Source organism: Grammomys surdaster, unplaced genomic scaffold (assembly GCF_004785775.1).
Source record: "Grammomys surdaster isolate TR1022 unplaced genomic scaffold, NIH_TR_1.0 243, whole genome shotgun sequence".
Lineage (NCBI taxonomy): Eukaryota > Metazoa > Chordata > Mammalia > Rodentia > Muridae > Grammomys > Grammomys surdaster.
The window spans coordinates 5798915-5819676 of NW_021604688.1; the positions used below are offsets into that span (position 1 = coordinate 5798915).

At 40.5% G+C, this 20762-nt stretch overlaps 1 protein-coding gene across 2 annotated transcripts in view; it reads right to left on the bottom strand.

Moving 5' to 3' along the window:
* Nucleotides 1–6188: 6188 nt before the first annotated feature.
* The window catches only part of Tpgs2 (tubulin polyglutamylase complex subunit 2), a 38541-nt gene continuing 23967 nt past the window's right edge, over nucleotides 6189–20762 (bottom strand). Inside the window, exons 3-7 of one of the 2 annotated variants that reach the window (XM_028774811.1) lie at nucleotides 18075–18162; nucleotides 15951–16079; nucleotides 11169–11285; nucleotides 9274–9434; nucleotides 6189–7934 (exon numbers count right to left, since the gene is read on the bottom strand). In XM_028774811.1, the coding sequence (XP_028630644.1) occupies nucleotides 7701–7934; nucleotides 9274–9434; nucleotides 11169–11285; nucleotides 15951–16079; nucleotides 18075–18162 (729 nt within the window). In that variant the 3' untranslated portion in view covers nucleotides 6189–7700. The remainder of the gene's footprint in view (nucleotides 7935–9273; nucleotides 9435–11168; nucleotides 11286–15950; nucleotides 16080–18074; nucleotides 18163–20762) is intronic. The other variant, XM_028774812.1, reaches the window with a different exon arrangement.

Below are 20762 nucleotides of genomic sequence, written 5' to 3' on the forward strand. Positions count from 1 at the left end.
TGTGTTATATTCCAGTGTGTACCATGTGTGGAAACTATAGATGATGTGAGGCATCTTCCTCTATAGCTTTCTATATCATCACCATCATCACCACCACCATCACCATCACCAGAAGCAGCAGCAGCAGCAGCAGCAGCAGCAGCAGCAGCAGCAGCAGCAGCAGCAGCAATAATCATGGAGAGGTTTTATTTCCCCCCCATTGAACCTAGAGTCATTGTTCAGTAAGCTCCAGGATCTGCCTGTCTCCAACCTGTCAGTACCAGGGTTACATGGGTACTGGGGATCTCAACTCATGTTTGTGTAGCAAATAGTTTACTCACTGAGCCATTGACCCAGTCCCACAAGGCCTGTCTGTCTCTTCTTTCCTTTCCCCCTTTTTCTTCTCCCTGGAGTGGGTGGTAAAAGACTAAAGATAGTGTATATGAGAATTGGGTAAAATCAAATATAATTTCCCCAAACACCACTGACAATTTAAAATCAGAAAAATGTCTGCGTTTGTTTATTCGGGAATAGCAGGGATGTTGCAGTCCAGGGCATGTGCTATGGTGGGCAATGGTATATTGGTAAGGTGCATCTGGAAGCTATGCAGAAGGGAGTGTTTAAAGACCAAAAAAAAAATGTAGCTGCAGGGGTTTACTCTAGGGGGTGACATGAGCTCATTAGTGGACAGTGTCTGTCAGGTGGCTAGTTGTCTTCATATGACTACCAACTGTCCCTGGGGGCTAGTTGTCCTGGTGTGACCTAGGGCTGAAGTTGTGGGGTGTGTGTGTGTGTGTGTTTGTGTGTGTGTGTGTGTGTGTGTGTGTGCAGAAACCAGAAGAGGCATAAGATCCCTGGAATAGACATAGAAGTTTGAGTTGGCTATGAGCTGCCTGATATGTTCTAGGAACTGAACTCTAGTCCTCTGTAAGAGCTGCCTAAGCCATCTTTGTAAGCCTTGTATTAGCAATTTTTAACTTATGACATTAAATTTCTCTATAAGACCCTTGTACATGTTAAAGAGCATGGCACCTTACCTGTGCACAATGGCATTGCTAATCTTTTAGGTCATCACCACTGACATTCTCTTGTGCCTCTATAAGCACTGGGAAGTGATGAAAGGCAAAGGTTTTGTTGAAGACACCTGATTTTTTCCCAGAACCTTAAGGATTTATTTTCTGTTTAAAAAGTAACTTACTCAAAAGGACTTGGGGTTAAAGGAGAATGTGGACGCATAGGGCCTGGGAAGGCTGAAGACCTAGGTTTTACTTTCTTCCAAGTTCACTGTTGAACACACTGCAGGGAGGATGAGCAGGGCTACAAGTAGCAGCTTAGTTTCCCAGTTCTTAGTGGCTTCTAGATCATTTATGGCTTCCAAGACAATAATTTTTATCCAGTCTCTTCAAATGGTGAAGTAGCAAACTCTACTGTAATACATTGACTCAGCATCTCTGGGGCCTCAGGTTTTAATCTCTGAAACCTTCAATTCCTTTAAAAGTATCCTTTGCAGGTGTGGGCAAATCATCCTGGAGTGTCTGGCATGCCTCAAATCCAATCATAAGTGTCCTTATAAAGGACAACCAGAAGAGATTTTAGAAACAAAGAAGATGAAAGCAGCAAGGACTGCTGGAGGAAACAAGGACAGATTCTCCAGGACAGCCTCCCAAGTACAGCCCCAGTGACAACTGTATTTTGGCCCTATAAAACTGATATTGAGCTTCTGGCCTGCAGAAGTACATTAGGGTAAATTTATGTGTATTAAGCCATCATGTTTATTGTTTCGTGTTGTGTTATGGCAGTCCTAAAAATACAGCACAACAAACTATGCACTATGGGCCAAGTTTGGAGGTAACTGTGTGCTAAGGCTGGGTGATCAGTTGGGAAAGTGAGAGCCATGATCCTTCTCCTCAGGAGGCATAACAGAAGCTGTGGGAGGCTGTCGTCCAATTAAATTTCAGTTATCCACCAGTCTTTAGCTATTTCTAGTTTTGATTAGAAATCATTTTATCAGAGAGATAAGTATACCACAAAAGTACCAAATTGCTTCAGGAATAAAATGTCTTTGCAATTTTAAACGAAAGCTAATGGCTTTGAAATAGACAGTAAAGATACGTGTTAAAATAGATAATCAATTTTGTCAAAAAAATCATCTGGTAGAGCAATTGGTTCTGTTGGTTAGGTAATTCATGAGGAGAAAATGGACTTTCTGAATGCTATTTTAAAAGCTGTTGCTTATTGAAAGCATCTCCATGTGTGCACTCAATTTGCATTATTTAATAGTTTTACAGCTCTTCCATAAATTTTCATTTTACATCTGAAGAAACAGCATCAACGATGTTGAAGAACTTTTCCTAGACACAGGATAAGAAGTGGCACATCCCAGCATGTCTCACGAGTTACTTTTTGTTCTTTTAGAGCCTTATCAAGACAGCTATTGGTGGATACCTAGTTAGGTAGACTTCTGGGTAACAAAATATGTGGTGCAGAAAAGACCAGCGGCATTCGTGGCTTCATGTGTAACCTATTTCATTATGACGGTTTTACGAGACAGTCCATAAGATGAACGAAGGATAGCCAGACTCTAAAATAAGGCAATTATTGTCTTCTCAATTTTTAAAGCTAAGCATTTTCACAACTTATTCATTTTTATTTATTGCCCTCAAATATGACATATTTATTTGGCTTAATAGAGAATTATGTATAACCAACTTTACATTTTATATATTAACGGTTCATGGGAGTCCATATGATTAGGATGGCTTTCTGGAGTAGCACTAAAGACACTTCTCAAAATCCAGGGGCATTGGGGCTTCACTGAGTTCTGGGTAGAGGCAAACTAGAGCTAAACCTCAGGGGGAAACTACAGGTATAAAGGCACAGGTGAGAACCAGACTGATGTCTTGGAAGCAAAGAATAAATGGCTTAAGAGAGCAGAACTGCTAGCAGGAAGTTCATAATTAGCAACCGTGGGGTCACATTATAAAGGAAGGACAGGAAAACTAACTGTATGCACTAATTAATTTAGCAGTCATGACTCCATAATGGAGACTGTGTGGGTTTACAAGAGAATGTGTGGCTAATGTTCTCTATAGACTCACATACATGAACACTTGGTCCCTGACTGGTGGTTCTTTCTGGGGAGGACATAGAATGTTATGTGTGGCCTTGCTGGGGGAAGCACATTACTAGGGGTGGGCTTGGAGAATGATAGCCCCTTCCTGCTTCTAGTTCTCTCTGCATCATGTTTGCAATTGAAGAGATGACCTCTCAGCTTTCTGTTCTGGCTGCCTGCTGCAATGCCCCTCCTGCCCTGTGGAACTATAAGCAAAAAAATACTCTCTTCTATATGCTGTTTTTGGTTATGGTATTTTAGTGTAGCAAAAGGAAGGCAACTAACACATCTGGGAAGACAGGAGTTTGTTGGGGTGACTAAAGCCAGAGAAGGGAATTTATCAACAAATTCCAAAGGTAAGAATGCAGCCAAAATGGTTTGCTACCTACCTGTAGCTGTAATGAAGGGTCACAAGTACACAGCTCAAATAATGCTACCAGAAACCCCATGTGAATAACTACTGCAGTGAACAGAGAAAAGAACATGCATTATTACTGCCAGGGCAATTGTTAAAACCCAAGGCAAGAAGTATGGCTTAAAAACTAAGTGTGGATGCTTCAGTCCTTCTTAGAAAGGGGAAAAAATACAGGAGGTAGAGGGTGGGAGGGACTTTGGAGGAAAAGAGGAGGGAAAGGGAAAAAAGGGGGGCAGGATCAGGTATGAGAGGAGACAGGGATGATAGAGGGTCAGGAAATTGAACAGAAGTGTGTAGCAGTGGAGGATGGGGAACTGGGGGTAGTCACCAGAAAGTCCCAGATGCCAGGAAAGCAAGAGGCTCCCAGGACCCAACAAGGATGACATTAATGACTGATAATGATATTATTAGCTGAAATACCTAAGGGAGAAACTGTAGAGATCATATCCAGAGGTTAGGAAAGGCCCCTGGTTCAGAGATGGGGCCACCCACTCATCTCCAAATTTTTAATCCAGAATTGCTCCTGTCTAAAGGAAATACAGGGACAAAGAATATAGCAGAAACTGAAGGAAAGGCCGTCCAGAGAATGCCCCACATGGGATGGATCCCATATGCAGCCACCAAACCCAGACACTATTGCTGATGCCAAGAAGGGAAAGGACTGAAGGGTTTGCAACCCCATAGGAAGAACAACCAGACCCCCCCCCCCCAGAGCTCCCAGGGACTAAACCACCAACCACATGGAGGGACCTATGGCTCCAGCTGCCTATGTAGCAGAGGATGGCCCTGTTGGGCATCAATGGGAGTAGAAGCCCTTGGTCCTATGAAGGCTCGATGCCCCAGTGTAGGTGAATTCAAGGGCAGGGAGGTGAGAGAGTGAGTGGGTGGGTGAGCTCCCTCACAGAAGCAGGGGAGGGGGAATGGGATAGGGGGTTTCAAGAGGGGAAACCAGGACAGGGGATAACATTTGAAATGTAAATAAAATATCCAATAAAACAAAAACAAAAAAACAAAAATCTAACAGGTTACAATTATTTAAAAGACAAAAACTGGGAGAAGCAGGGGTATCACTAAAACATTCACCATGAGATGGTAACTGTTGAAACTGTGATGGACACACTAGATTATATTGTTATATGTATACCTGTAAACATTTAATAGTCTCTATAAGTAAGTGTTTAGGAAAATGCATCATTCAAGAAGTGAAAAAAAAGTTATACGTGGTTTACTCAATTACAAAGAAAGTTTGCAATTTCCATGAATTGAAAGTCAAACCACTTAGACCTTAAGCAGAAAATTTCAGACTCTGAATTACTGTTAAATTGACTAAAAATCCAATGTTGGGCATGATACTGTACATCTGTAATTAAAACATTAGTGACAGGGTGTGTATGTATGTCAGGAGGCTATAGTGAGCTGTAGGTCAGCCTTAAAATATGAGAAAACCCTGATATCTGGAATTTTTCTTGGAAATTCTGATTTTGCAGATTAGAACTGGAATCCAAGCATCTTATCCCCACATGATACCAACGATTTTGGTGCACATTTCTAAGTCTAGAGATCACAGCCTTAATCATTAGATTTCAGAGGCTATTGTGTGCATGCTGGCTGGACTCTAGTCATTGGCCTATCTCTCGACAAGCAGTATGACATGGTACTTTGTGCATGGTACATCATGAAGTACATCTGTTTATTCTTCTTTTGTAATGCTACTAAGTACCCTTTTCCAGGTAGCTGAATTCTCTTGTACAGCATACTAATATTTTAATTGCATTGTTAAAAACAGCAATTCCATGGTTCTTTCTCCCATTTAACACACTCTGCTTCGGTCTTGTTAGGACTTTGCTAGAAATGCCCCTTTTCTCTTAGAAAAGCCAGTTCTCTGGGTGAGTGGCTTATGCAATCACATGGGGCCACCTATACAGGAGGCCATCCCGTTCGATTGCTCTGCTTAATTCTGACTTTGTATGTTCTCTAAATGAAGCATGAGGAGGTAAATGAATACACACATGAGCAGAGAAGATTGAGTGTGCGTTCACTGCTCCTATCAAACCCAGGTGTTCAAGTGTTCCACAAATACCAGCCACAGGATTCCGACTACATGGAGGTAAAAAAAAAACCCTAACTTTAAAAAAGCAGCAGTCAGATGATGGTCTGGGGCTGCTGGAGTTCCCTTGAATTGTTGCACATTTTTAGGTGCTCAATAAAATAATTAAAAGGTTCAAATTATCTCCAAAGTTAGGGATGATCTAACATAGTCACATCATTAAAATTAAATACATCTTTTTAAAGCCACACTGAACATTATATGGTTGGTTTTGAAGCTGAAAAATGTAAAGAGTGATGCTATTTTAAACATTTTTCATTAGAAGTGGCCAGGCATGGTAGTACATGTTTGGTTTCCAGCATTGGGAAAATGCAGGTGGAACAATTGCAAAGTTGAGGATAGCTTGGGTTATTATAGACAATGCACTGCTAGCATGAAGCTCTTCGTGCTCCCAAATGCACTGGAACACTTACATTTCAATATCCAAACTATTAAAAAAATGTGGACACAGCCAGCCAGAGTCTGCCATATTCCTTGATGGTCAACTCTTCTTAGAGTCCCTGAGGGTATAGAAAGTGGTGGAGAAAGACTGAAGACCCCGCCACCTTCCTGAGCATAGCAGTGAACAACAATAACAATTTTTCAAATAGTTTTATTTCCTTTTTTATGTGTGTGCATAGGTGCCTGTGGAAGCTAGACGGAGCCTCCTGGAGCTGGAGTCCCAGGAGCCGTGAGCTGCTTCACATGGGTGCTGCCACATGAACTTGGGTCCTCTGTATGAGTTGTCCATGCTCCGAACTGCTGAGCCATCCTTCCAGTCCCCAAAACAAGAATTTGAAATCTTTACTAAACATTCAAAGTGGTGTTGGAGAAGTGCAGTAGAAAATGACAGGGACTTCTCACTCCCATCACATACTAGGGAAGAGAAGCCCAGACAACCACCATGGCAGAAAAGTAAAGAGCAGGTTGGCCAATTAGAAAGGGAGGGTGCAGTCTGTCCCTCCTCAGAACTCTTTAGTCTACCTCTAGGATATCATTACAAAAATTACAGCCATCAAAAACTCCTGCCCATTGGCAGGAGTGCAGACGAAGGAACAGATATTAACCGAAAATAAGAGAAATGTCTTTCTTCACAGAAATTGTTATACGCCTAATATATGACACATGATAAACCTGTGGGATGGCTCAGTGTCTAATACCATCACGTTTCTATGGGAAAATGCCTTTTGAATAGGACACCTACTTACAAAGGCCCCTTGGGACAACACACTGGCCTAGGGAGGCTACTGCTTAGACTTCAGCAAGTTGGGAGAGACAGAACCCAACTGTGAATAAGCAGAATCACAGAAAATTCTTAATAGACTGGCTTTATTTGCAAATGATACCCCGAGAATTAACAGATAAAATACAGCAGGGGTCGGTCTCTTTTAAAGATGATTTTGGCAAATGTAGAAACATAGATGGAAAGCTGGAAACAAAAGTCTTCATAGCAAACTGATCAGGAACATGGTATTTTACAGAAATTTGAAATGACTCAAGTGAGATGTGCTTGTGGTATAGGTTGTAAAGAACCCAAGACTGTGTCTTTGAAAGTGTTTTCTCAAAACATGAAGGTAAGGCATTAACATTATTGTATCTGAAGAACAATATAAAAGTGTTCACATGCAATGTTGTCCAAAACACTTCTATGACAGAAGTGTTCCTGTTTCTGTGCTGTCCAATATGAAATCTACTATCAGATGCATACCAGAAGTGTGGCTAATGCAACTGAAGGTGTGAAATTTTCATAACTGAGATGGTCACATGACTAGTCGTTATTGATGCTTCATGAGTCAAAAACCATGGGTTTATTTGGGAAGGTGACCTCTCTAATAACTGCTAAGAAGTTAAGGATTGGGTACAGACATAAGAAAACTCTAAGTACATCTGAAACTCTTGGTTGGTTTTGGAGATGAAATTGGCACAACCTACAGAGAAAGGGACTCCTGGGGAGAATTCAGTGTCATCGTCCCAGCTCCTGGCTAATGACAGTGGGAGCAAAAACCTAAGGCTTTGGTCACTCAGGAGAATGCCAACACCTGTTTGAGGGTGGGGCTGCCACAGGGCCATCTGTGCCTGGATATTACTGATGTGAGGTGATAGAAGGCTTATTTTCGGACAGGGTTTCCAGAGCCTGTGGAAGGCTTAGAGCTAGGAGGAGCTAAGGGCCCAGGTCCTTTCTGGTTACTGGCAGGCTGCACAGGCCCTTTCTTTTTTGGAATTAAAATCTTGTTCTTGCTCTTGAACACTTTGCTGGGGTCCAGCTTGTTCACAAAGGTGTCGGGCTCTTCTGTGAGCAGGCTTGTGTTGTAGGTGATGGGTTTGTACATACTGAACCATTGCTGTAAGGCACAAGTGGGAGAGTCACAGTTGGAAGGAGAAATGGGAGAGATCAGGCAACATAGCACAGACATTACAAACTGACCATCACTAATCCACATTTTTTTTTTCAGTGTCAACTAGTAAAGTATATGTGATTATTTCAAAATTGAGAAAGCTATAAAATCTAAAATATTTCTGGTCCATTACATTTCTGGTACATTCAAGTGATGTAATATTCAATTTATACACATTTTTATGAAAAACTGTCTTGAAAATCTATCAACACTTGAACAGTAAGTGGTAAGCCGTTGGTAAGCACATATGGTGCTTTTTAAGGCCTCCAAAATGAATGTACTATGAGAACTAAGGAGCCAGTACATTTATGGGTACCTTAGAACTAGTGAACCCACCAAGGACACTGTCCTCCTGCTTGCCATCAAAGCAGATGTGCCCATCATGGGTGTCCTTACAGCTCCATCCCTACAGGTGTTGCAATAGAGGTCAGGGCAAAACTTTCCTGTGGGAAGCTGTGTGCTGCTACTCTATACCTACAGTTGCTCGGAAAGCTATTGGGGGAAAGGGGCTGACACATTTTTGTCATTGATTGATCAAAACCAGTTCACACCACATTACATGAAAGCTGTTCTTATTTAAAAAAAAAGTGAGAACAATGAGGCTAGCTAGTAAAGATACAGGGAAATTTGCTGCTGATTAAGTGCTATAAGAAATCACTATGGTTTTTTTTTTCTTTAAAACAGACCAGTTCATTCCAGTCCAAAGTTCTAGCCATTGCTGAACTGTTTTCAAGGCAGGTTGTATAAACCTGGCATCTCTGAAATGATGCCCAGATCTGTAACATATAGGAGAAGACAGCTCTGTGGGTGCTGATATGTAAAGAACTCCACAATGGAGCAGTAAGTGAAAAACAAAAGCCCAGAATTGCTACATTTGTGTTAGCAAAAATATAAAAAGAACACATGCCTTACATGGAATGAGTATCTCAGGGACATACACACTACACTGACAACTAGGCCTGGCAATGGGGATGTAGACCTGGAGCAGAGGAAAATTGTCAATCTTTCTAAGTGTATGTACTGTTGATCCCAAAACAACTGGCTAGGCCCAAGCCCTCAGTAACATTTTAATTAAAAATAACACTCCAGTTGATCCTGATTACTTAATTAGATCTGAATCATATAAAGCTATTAGCCAACACTGGAATTACTAGTCCTGCTTATTGAAAATATTGGTTCCACCCCTTGATCTATTTAAAGCAGATGGGGAATTTGGAAGGTAACTATTTCCACAGAATACTCTTGGTAGACATCAGATTCTGAGATGGCAGGGTTTTCACCTTACCTTGGCCTGTGGGCTAATGCCATAGCTGGTAAAGGCATACTGCCACTGGGGCAGGCCCAAGTGGGTGATGAGCAGGCGGTAATAGGCGGTAAAGGTATCTGTGAGAAAATGCCAGTATAATGCTCTGTCCAGGAACCATATCTCAGTGTCATGTGCTAATCCTAAAACAACACAACAGGTTAGAGATAACTTAATATATTTTCTCTTTTAAATAAAATGTCAATATACATTGATAGTTAAGAGAAAATTTATAGTAGAGAGGGTTTAAAAACAAAATTTCCCTCTTTTCTCCTTTTAGGCTTCTAGTCCTGCTCTCTTATGGCTGCTTTTACCTGTTTATTTGATACTCATTTATTTCTGATTGATCATCCCATAGAACTATTTGCTTGCTTTGGCTACATGGCAGCTCATTAAGGCTATCTTAGCAGAGGCTTCTGTTCTGTGTGGACTGAGCACTCTGTCTTCTTTTTTGACGGAAAGAAACCTTGAATGGATCAGTCTTTGAAAAAGAGGTCTCTTAATCAAAAGTGCTATGAAAAACAAAACCAAAAAACAACGTAAAAGAGTCTATACCAGTGGCTCTCAATCTTCCTAATGCTGTGACCCTTTTTTATAGTTACTCAGGTTGTGGTGTTTATTATAGTTACTCAGGTTTTGTTGCAACTCATAACTGTAATTTTGTTGCTGTTATGAATAGTAATATAAATATTTGTGCTTCCTGATGGTCTAAAGTGACCCCTGTGAATAGGTCATTCAACCACCAAAGGAGTCACAACCCACAGGTTGAGAACCACTGGTTTATACCACCTCACCCCTACACTCCCTGCTTATATGATAGGCTACCCTAGGTCAGCTATCCCAGGCACTATTAAGCCAGTTCCTATCTTACATCTATTTATGGATTACCTGTAGCCTATTGTGGCTCATCAGCTTTCTAACAATTCCCTCATTCTCTTCCTTTTCTAAAACCACCAGCCCATTTTCATTTGTATCCTGCCATTCTATTAAACAGTCTTAAACAACTCTTTAGTCTTCTACAACATGTCCAGACTTTTGCTTGGCTTTCCCAGCTCTGCCTGAGAGGAAGTGGCTGACACTCAGACTCCATCTCTTTTTCATTCCTTAGGCAAATACCTTAATGTCATTAAAATGAAAATGTCATCACCACCAATCAGTTGAACTGTCTCATGATATGGCTTTTAAGCACTTTGCCCCTGTTTGGCTGCCCCTTTCACCTCCTCCTCATATGTAATTCCAATGATTGTTCATAAGAAAGCTCTAAGTCTTTTGCTAGAATACCTCTACCCAGGATCGATCTCTGCTCTCCTGAGATAATTTCTAATGCTTATGCCTTTTCACACCACCAGAAAGAGGTAAGAAGATTGGTTAACTGTATTTAGCTGTAGATTCAGTCCCTAGGTTTGAACTGCTATTATGGAGCAGCTGGTAGTTTCTGTTTAGCTGTGCATAGTATCTCAGTAACTATCATTTGGTCCTACTTCTCTTGTGAAGCCCCACTTCACATGTAGAGTCTTGAGGTCTAGTAATTCAGGTTTCTATTGCTCTAACTGGCCCATATACAAAAGTATAAAAGGAAGGTAATATTTCCTGAATGCTTATTTAGTGTACGACCCTATGAACAGAATGACTAATTCTTTTAAGCTTTTCTCAACTATCTGTCCCACTGACTGTGTCACAGTGACTCATACAAGGAGATGGAATATAGAAACTAGCCTAGTGGGAGATGCTCAGAGAAGACCAAAGGGGTTGAGTCTTAGCACAAAGAAGACACCTGGAAGTATCTCAGGAAGCTTTTTGTTCAATGATGGCTGGCAGGCAAGTTCAGGGAAGAGCACATCTATACTGTAGGATCATGCTTTGAAAATGATCTTTACCGGGTTTCCCATTTTTGTAGACGAGGCAAACTTTCCCATTCCCATTGCATGAATCCAGCTCAAATATCGCACTGCGGCAGTCAAAGTGAGGCTTCTCTAGTTGGTGGTTTTCACTGCCTGTAAACCCAGACACAACAGTAACGTTCAAACTCAACTCAGACACATCATTATACATATAACTTTACAAAGATGAAAAATGGTGAAGAGGTCTATGCTCTAAATGCTCTGGGTTCCGTTGATGGATCAGGCCTTATCACCAATAGAAACTGACAGACAATCTGGTGGAAGATGGCATAAGGAAAGATCACTGAACTTCCTGAGAATGGAGACACATAAAGGAGCAATGTGAGTGTTAGGATGCTGATGGAGTGTCTTTCTTTTCCTTGGTTTCTGTATAGGAAGAGAACATCATGTACACCTATTCTTAGCTTCTGCACAGTAACCCCGTGAAAAGCCCTAGTCATGAAGTATAATTGATTCATTACTTCTTGTGGTTGTTTCAGGGTCTATGGGAACAGATGAATCATAATTTGTTCCCCCTCCATTGATATCACCCTCTGATGATAATACCAAAACGTGTGTCAGTTCTGGATTTGTTCTAATTAAACTATTTTCCCCCATTAAAACTATTTTACTGCCTGGTAATCTCTGATTAGATGCCAGAAATTGTTAACCTTGTACTCCTGAGTGCTAAATGTTTTCAATTTCTATAAATATTCTTAAGCTTTGAGATAGTCAAATTACTTGGACACAAATATTTTGGCCTTAATCTTAAAGAATTTCTCAGGCAGAAGCTGGGTCTAGTGGTACATGGGGCAAGTAGACCATACCACCAGACAGAAGAAACTGGTAATGTTGAAGCAGGTTCAAAACCCCAGGGAATCTCATAATTGAGAATGGCAGGTGTGGAACCAGCTCCAGGCCAGGCTCTACCTATCCTGGAACACGTATCCATGACACTCCACTGAGAAGACCATGGCAACCAGTCACATAACATAAAAACCTGGAGTTCTCCATGCTAATTAAGTATCTAGATAGGCTCTGAAGTGTTTGACTGGTCTTCGAAGTCTGCATTATCAGTCTTCAGTTCCTCCTTGAAGGTTTTTTTATTCCATCAATACAAGCACACTGTTTTCAAGTCTGTACTTGAACACCCAAAACCTTGGGTAATAACACCTTTTTAGGCTATAATTTATCTACCATACCACTTATGTTAGTTAAATATAGAATTCTTAGCTTTTAGTATATTTTACAAAATTATGCTATCATTACCATAAACAATTTTATAACATTATTTCTGAAGTGAATTTTTGTATCTGACAAGATACTGAGATTAAAACTCTAGGCTTAGCTCTTCCCTTCCCTCCTCATCGCTGTGTTCCAGCCACTAAACCAGGTGGATATCCTCTGCTTATCAATAGGCAATGCTTGACAGAAGACTAGGTAGGCTACCTGTGGACCTCCCCCACTCTCTCTATTGCCTTAGACCCAATTCTCAGGGTCACCCTAGTTCTACAAAAGAACACCAGCTATAGTTTCCACTACCCCATGTTCATGGTCCTGGGAAATCCCTCAGACCATCACCCCTTGAGCTCCCATTCCCCAAGAAAGTGTATCTACAACATACCAAACTGATGGGATACATGAAAACAGCACTAAGAGGAAAAACTCTGAAGAGATATCAACTAGCAACCTAACAACATACTTGAAAGCTCCAGAACTAAAAGAAGTGAGCACATGCAAGAGGAGTAGACGGCAAGAAATGATCAAATTGAGGGCTGAAGTCAATAGAAACTAAAGAGAATATAAAGAATCAATAAAATAAAGAGTTAGTTCTTTGAGAAAATCAACAAGATAGACAAACCATTATCCAAGCTAACTAAAAGATAGGAACTATCCAAAGTAATAAAATCAGAAATGAAACGAGGGACAGAACAACAGACACTAGGAAATCCAGATAATCATAAGGACACTTTAAAAAGGACACTACACCAAATTGAAAAATCTAAAATAAATGTATAATTTTCTCCATAGATACTGCTTTAATCAAGATCAGATAGACAGTTTAAATAGACCTATAAACCTAAAAAGTAGTCATTTGTCTCCCAAACAAAAAAGCCTAGGGCCAGATGGTTTTAGTGCTGATTTCTACTAGACTTTCAAAGAAGAGTTAATGCCAATACACCTCAAATTATTCCACAAAATAGAAACAGAGGGAACAATGTCCAGTTCATTTTACAAGGCCACAGTTACCTTGAACCCAAACCACATGAAGACTCAACAAAGAAAATTACAGACCAATTTCCCTTATGAACATAGACACAAAAGTAATAAAATATTTGCAAACAGAATCCAAGAACACATGGAAAAACACATCCACCATAATAAAGTAGGCTTCATCCTAGAGATAGAGGGATAGTTCAACATATGAAAATCAGTAAATGTAATCCTCCATATAAACAAACTTAAAGAAAAAACAAATCAAACCATGTAGTGGGAGATATTTGAAAAATCAGCAGTGTTGCACGGCTCTGGCTAGCTCCCTGGCCATACCATGTTCCCGCTCTATGTTCACATACTAACTGCAGCAGTGGCACCAGCCTGGGAGCACAAGCCCTGGCTCCACAAGACGTTAGCATGGCTGCTGTCTCTGCCAGTCAGCTCTGTGGAGTCTATGGCTCTAAGCATGGCTCAAGGGCCAATTCCACCACCCCCTATGTGGTTGATAAACAATTCCCACACCCGGTAGAAATGAGACACTTAATTCTTAAGGATTAACCAATGGATTTATATATTAGCAAATACTCAATACACAAGATGCCCACACAATTAGGATTGTAAACCCAATTACCTGACCTTGATATGAATAACTGCTAGAGACACAATGGCAACATCTCCTGCCATCTTGCCTCTCCTTTTTCATTCCTTTTTTTTCTCCCAACTCCCAGCTCCACCTACCTCTTCTACTGCCCAATTACCGATCTCCACTGCAAATACAATGGGCAGGAAAAAATCCTGCCATAAAAACAAACCAAACCAAACCAAATCCAAACACATGATCATCTCATTAGATGCTGTCTTTGACAAAATGCAACATCCCTTCAGGTCCTTGAGATAACTTCAGCTCCAAGACAAGTCCTGGAGAGCTTAGGGATACAAGGGATATACCTAGATATAATAGACACAGTTTACAGAAGACCTGTAGCCAATATAAAATTAAATGGAGACAGACTCAAAATAATTACACTAAAATCAGAAATAAGACAAGGCTGTCCACTCTCTCCACACCTATTCCATATAATACTTGGAATTTTAGCTAGAGCAATAAGATAACCAAAGGAGATCAGGGTAATACAAATTGGAAAGGAGGAAGTCAAAGTATTGGTATTTGCAGATGATATGACAGTATATACAAGTAACCCTGAAAATTCCACTGGAAAAGTCCTATAGCAGGTAAACACTTTCAGCAAAGTGGCTGGATAAAAGATTAGCTAAAAAAAAAAAAAAAAAAAAAAAAAATCAGTAGCTCTCCTATGTATAAAAGACAAATTGGAGTGAGGAAGAAACCATGGAAGCAACAGCCTTCACAATAGCCTCAAATAATAAAAAATACCTTGAGGTAACCATAAACAAGCAAGAGAAAGATTTGTATGATTAAAAACTTTAAGTCTTTGAAGAAAGAAATTAAAGAAGATATCAGAAGACGGAAAGATCTACTCTTATGGATCAGTAGAATTAACAAAGTAAAAGTGGCCATCCTACCAAAAGAAATCTACAAATTCAGTGCAATTCCCACCAAAATTCTAACCTAATTCCTTACAGACCTTGAAAAGACAACCCTCAAATTTATAAGGAAAACCAAGTCAAACCAAACCAAACCAAACCAAACCAAACCAAACCAAACCAAACCAAACCAAACCAAACCAAACCCCAAACCAAACCCCAAACCAAACCAAGCCAACCAGGATAGCTAAAATGACCCTGAACAATGAAAGAACTACCTAAGGTATCGCTGTCCTGATTTCGAGTTGTGCTACAGAGCAATAGTTACTAAAAACTGCATGGTATTGGCATTAAAAGAGACATGTTAACCAATGGAATTGAATCAGAGACCCAGACATAAATTCACACATCTATAAGGACCAGTATTTTTTGGTTTTGTTTTTAACTAAGCAAACAAACAAAACCAAAAACCCAGAAACATCTTCAACAAATGGCGCTGGTCAAACTGGATGTCTGCATGTAGAAGAATGCAAATAGAGCCATACTTATCTCCCTGCATAAAACTCAGGTCCAAGTGGATCAAAAACCTCAGCATAAAACCAGACACAGTGATCTTGATAGAAGAGAAAGTGGGGAACTGCCTCGAACAAATTGTCATAGAAGACAACTTTCTGAACAGAACAACAGAACAGGCACTAAAATCAACATTCAATAAATGGGACTCATGAAACTTAAGAGCCAGCCTATGAAATGGGAAAAGATTTTTACCAACCCTACCCTGACAGATGTCTAAATATACAAAATATATAAAGGACTCACAAAAGTGGATATCAAAAATCAGATAATACAATTAAAAATGGGATACAGACATGACCCTGGAATTTCCTTCATGAAATTTTTCTTTGTTTTCTTCTGCTTCTATTTCACTTCCAGAAGCTATGGATAAAAAGGGTTAGTTTAATGGAACATAGGGTTAATTATACAGCATGTTCCTATTGTTCTCAGTTTTATAAAATGAGAACAATAATTTCTAACCACAAGCAAAGTTTTACCAGGTACCTTCTTGACTCTCATCCTCTAGGTCTGCCAGAGTTGGTGCATTAGGAAGTGAGTACACTGAAGACTGGCTGAGCTGAGTCAGTTTTGAAATGCCGTTAATCACCATGCTTCCTAGTGGAATAATGTGGTCTATAGGACAAAAAGAATGACAAAGCTTATGCAATGGTGACCGTAAGTGGTGCTTGAATACCCAATAAGCCCACCAAGAATGGCTTCATGGCTGAGGAGCCTGAAAGAAGGTGCACAGAAGAACAACATTCACTATATACCCCAAATCACTAGCCTTTCATGTAAACAGAGGAACTGGTTGCCAAAGATGATGAAACAGGTCCAGCCATGCTTATTATAGTGCTATTGAAGAAAGGATTTTAAAGGGATATTCAAAAGGGCTAGAAAAATCTAAAGTTAGTAACTCTGTTTGAAGAGTAAATAACTTCAAAAATATTATTACTCTTTCCCCTTTTATTAGGCAGAATTACAGTTTCTACTGAAATAATGGTTTTGCTTATGTAATAGATCCTTTCTCTTTTTATTATAAGCCTTCATGATGGAAAATACCTCCCCCTCTGTTAGTCATTTTCCCTTACTTGACAGAAAGAACTTCTTGTATGATGGGCCTGGTCTTTTGTGACTAGGGTCTAACTAAGGAACAGCACACACATGCTCCCTTATATATATAGAATACTACTGATACAGGATGCCAGCTAAAGGGTGACATACAAAGACTTAGAAATCTAAAAAGGCTAGAATGAGTGAAAGCATTTAGATCACAGAATATCAGGAAAGATCACTAAAGTAAATATCAAGGGCTACCTCTGTTTCCTTTAGAAACATTACTCATTAATTAGTGCGTATGTGTGTATGGGTGTCTGCTATGTGTATGGGTGCTCTTGGAGGCTAGAAGAGTCACTGGATCCCCTGGAGTTGGTTTGACAGGTGATTACAAGTTACCTAGGTGATGGGGGAACCAAACTTGGGTCCTCTGGAATTGCAGTAAATGCTAATCATACAGCCATCTTTTTAACCCCATTTCCCTTTCTGTCACTGCATTAAGCCATTTAGTAATGGGGATAAAAAGACCAGGACAGACAAATTAAGTAACAGAAGATATTACAGCTATGAACAAGGTTTTTAGGCTACTTAATAGAATGATTTTGGTAAAAGCTAATATCAGATATTCATCAATAAATTATAAAAAGTGCCTCTGACTAGGTACAGGAGACTAACAGGCAGTTCTAAAACTCATCAAAAAAGGCAACTCAGATGTGCTAGCAGGAGGCAGAGCCATGGAAAGGAGAAGTCTGTTGTGTAGCCTTTCTGTGCAACAAAAATTATTCCTCAGTACTTGCAGAGAGGAGTTATAGATGTTTACCCAGGCCGAAGAGTATGTGGGGATGTGACTGGAGCTGAAAGTGATAAACAACTCCTGAGGTCAGGCCTGGTAGGTTTGTTCGAGAATATGCTGGGCCCCAGAGGCTATTTCAGGACTTCTTAGTGTATGAACTTTTTGAAGAGTTTTCATATATGTGTGTAGTGCCACCTCTCATGTTTACATATTATCTGAATCTCTGGCATGTAACAAGCTGGGCTTCTGTATCTACAATGCAAATGTTTAGGCACCAACACATGACTTGGATAAAAGCCTGAAAATAAGGTGTTTGGTGAGATGGGCCAAGGTGACTGATATAAAGAAAGAAGCTCTAGTTTGGGGATTAGAGCCTTAAAGTTGAACAATGGTGAGAATGAAGTTGATCTTGAAAGAGTTGGTCAGCTGTTTCAAGACAGTAGTATTGTGGCCCCAAGGAGGAGTTCTCAGATGCTTTACGTTTGAGTTTGTTGGGTTCTCTATGTGGTGACTAGTGATTTCTTCTAACAGGTAGTCTCTAGATTGGACTTCTAGAGCAAGACTAGCCAGAGTCAAACAGGGTGGAAGTAAGTACAGCACTGATGGTATCAATTGGCTTTGAGTAGAGGGGCAGGGAACCACAGCTTCTGGATTTGACAGTTGAGACTCACAAAAACAGCATAAAAGAAAAGATGTTACACTTCTAAGGACCTTCAACGTTGTCTTATCTAACTTCTCCAACAGGAAAATGTTCTCCAACATCAAGGAGGCTGACTTACCATCTAGCTTCACACTCCAGGTCATGTGAAAACCATTGGTCATCAAGTAGAAGTTTCTCACATCCTCGGGCATCACACAATTGTTTTTCTAGAACCACAAATTGCTTGGTGTTAGGTCTGCGCTTAGAGAATGAAGGCTATCATCTCAGAGCTCTGCACACAATGTTAACCATTTTCTAGACCTTCCAAGTAGGAAGATCGATAATTGTCTACAAAATTGCTAGAGAGGTACTGGGCCTAGCAAGCAGCTGCTGGTTTTGAATTTATGTTTTTGTGTGCATCCAGATAAAGCCTAGATGCAGCATAAGACTCTAGCATTTTGGAGATGTTAGTACCCTGGGATGGAAGAACAGCAGTAACAATAGAGTGATACCAGCTGAATCTAGAAGACAGTCTGTGTGCTATAGAGAATAAAGCTATACAAGTGACCCAAACCACTGGGAGGAGTCCAGAAGATCATGAGTGGCTCCTGAACAATGGATGGTTAGAATCTGATTTTGTTTTGGTTTGATTGTGACTTTGATTTTTTCCTCTTGAAGTAAGAAAGTATTTTATTGGAACCTATAGTTAGGAGACTTTGAACTTTAAAAGACTTTGGATTTTAAAGAAATTAGATATTTTAAAGGAACTAAAATTTTCAGATGTTTGAATTTGTAAAGACTGTGGGACTTTTATAGTTGTTTATGTTTTTCTCTCATTCGTTCGTTCATTCATTCATTCATTCATTCATTCACTTTACAACTTGATTGCAGACCCCCTTCCCAGTCCCACTCTTATAATGCCCCCATCCCTGCTTCCTCTAGAGAAAGGAATGTCCCCTCATGGGTACCCACCATGGTAAATCAAGCCACAGCAGGACTAAGGGCATCCTCTCTTACTGATGCCAGAAAAGGCAGCCCAGGTATGGGAAAGGGATCCAAAGGCAGGCAACAGAATCAGAAACAGACCCTGCTCTAATTAGGAGACCCACATGAAGAACAAATTGCACATCTGCTACATCTGTGTAGGGGGCCTAGATCCAGCCCATGCATGCTCTTTCGTTGGTGGTTCATTCTCTGTGAGCGCTCATGGGCCCAGGTTAGTTTACTATGTAGGTCTTCCTGTGGTATTCTTGTTCCCTCCAGCTCCGTCAATCCTTCTTCCCACTCTTCCACAAGACTTCTAGAGTTCTGCCTGTTGTTTGACTGTGGGTCTCTGCATCTGTTTCCATCAGCTACTGGATGAAGCCTCTCAGAAGACAGTTCTTGAGGATGAATAAGAAAGCAAGGGCTGTGGCTTAATAGTGATGTGTCTCTGTGCCAAGTTGACAAGGAGTCAATTGTACTGGCTGATTTTGTGTGTCAACTTGACACAAGTGAGGGTCAATACAAGAAAGGAGCCCCAGTTAAGGAAACACCTCCATGAGATCTAGCTATAGGGCATTTTCTCAACTAGTGATCAATGGGGGTGAGGGTCTGCAGTTCATTGTGGGTGGTGCCATCCCTGGGCTGGTAGCTCTGAGTTCTATAAGAAAACAGGCTTAGCAAGCCTTGGGAAAGAAGCCATTGAGTAGCACTCCTCCATGGCCTCTGCATCAGCTCCTACCACTAGGTTGCAGCCTTGCTTGAGTTCCTGTCCTGACTTTCTCCAATGATAGACTGATCTGGATGTATAAGCCAAATTATACTCTGTTCTCCAAAAGATGATATAAAAAAGTATTTCTTATGGGAAAAGCAAAACAAAAACAAAACAAACAAAAACCTCACTCAAGCTAGTGGTGCAGAAAACAAAGGGATAACTTAGTGTTTTCTCAGGCAGTAATAGGAACAAGACTTAAATACTAACCCACATCTATATACAGATCTAACTAGTCTTTAATCAACTCAAATCACTCTCAAATGTAGAGAGAGGGAAGGTCTTTTCTTCAGGTCTTTTCTAGAACCTTCTCTAGTAACTTCTGACATGGTTGTAGAGGCTAAAAGACAATATAATAACCACTAACCAACCTTTTGGCTTATGGACCCATCCAAGATATAATAGTGACGACTGTGTACATCATTGATTTTGGGTCATACTGTCAGTTCTAAGAACCAACTGTGGTGTTCTGCAGTGGGACAATCAGGGTTCATATTCCAACTATGCCATTTGCTGAGTGACCTTGGGCACTGTCATTTAAACTGCTAATCTAAGTTCAAGAATAAACTTTAAGGTGAGATCTACAGAACGCTAGAGGTGGAGGAGGTGCAACTTAATAGAAAAAAAGAGGTTTGAGAAGTTTTGACAATATCATATACTGAAATTTAAGCTTATAGGCGATTTAAGCAGCATTTCTAGATTAATAAAATATACAATAGACTTCATTTCATGATATCTGCATTAAAGTGTTGTTAAGATTCTAACATGATTTTTCCCCTGTCCATTGCTGAGTCCTCTGGAGCACACCCAGCTGCCCTGTTAAGCCTGTTATTCCCCACCCTCACCCCCCTCCATTTTTCAGTCATCTCTCCATCTGCCTCCCCCTCAATCTGCTTCCCAAAGTGTCCCCAGAGACAGACACAACTGCTGGGAGATTAGCACTGCTTCCTGAGTACCACTGACCAGCCAAAGGATACCCTTCAGAGGCCTGCCACACTAGGATCATCGAGGTTAGGCTGCCTCCCAATACCGACTACAACAGGAACATCCAGGGACAATCAGATGGCTAAAGGT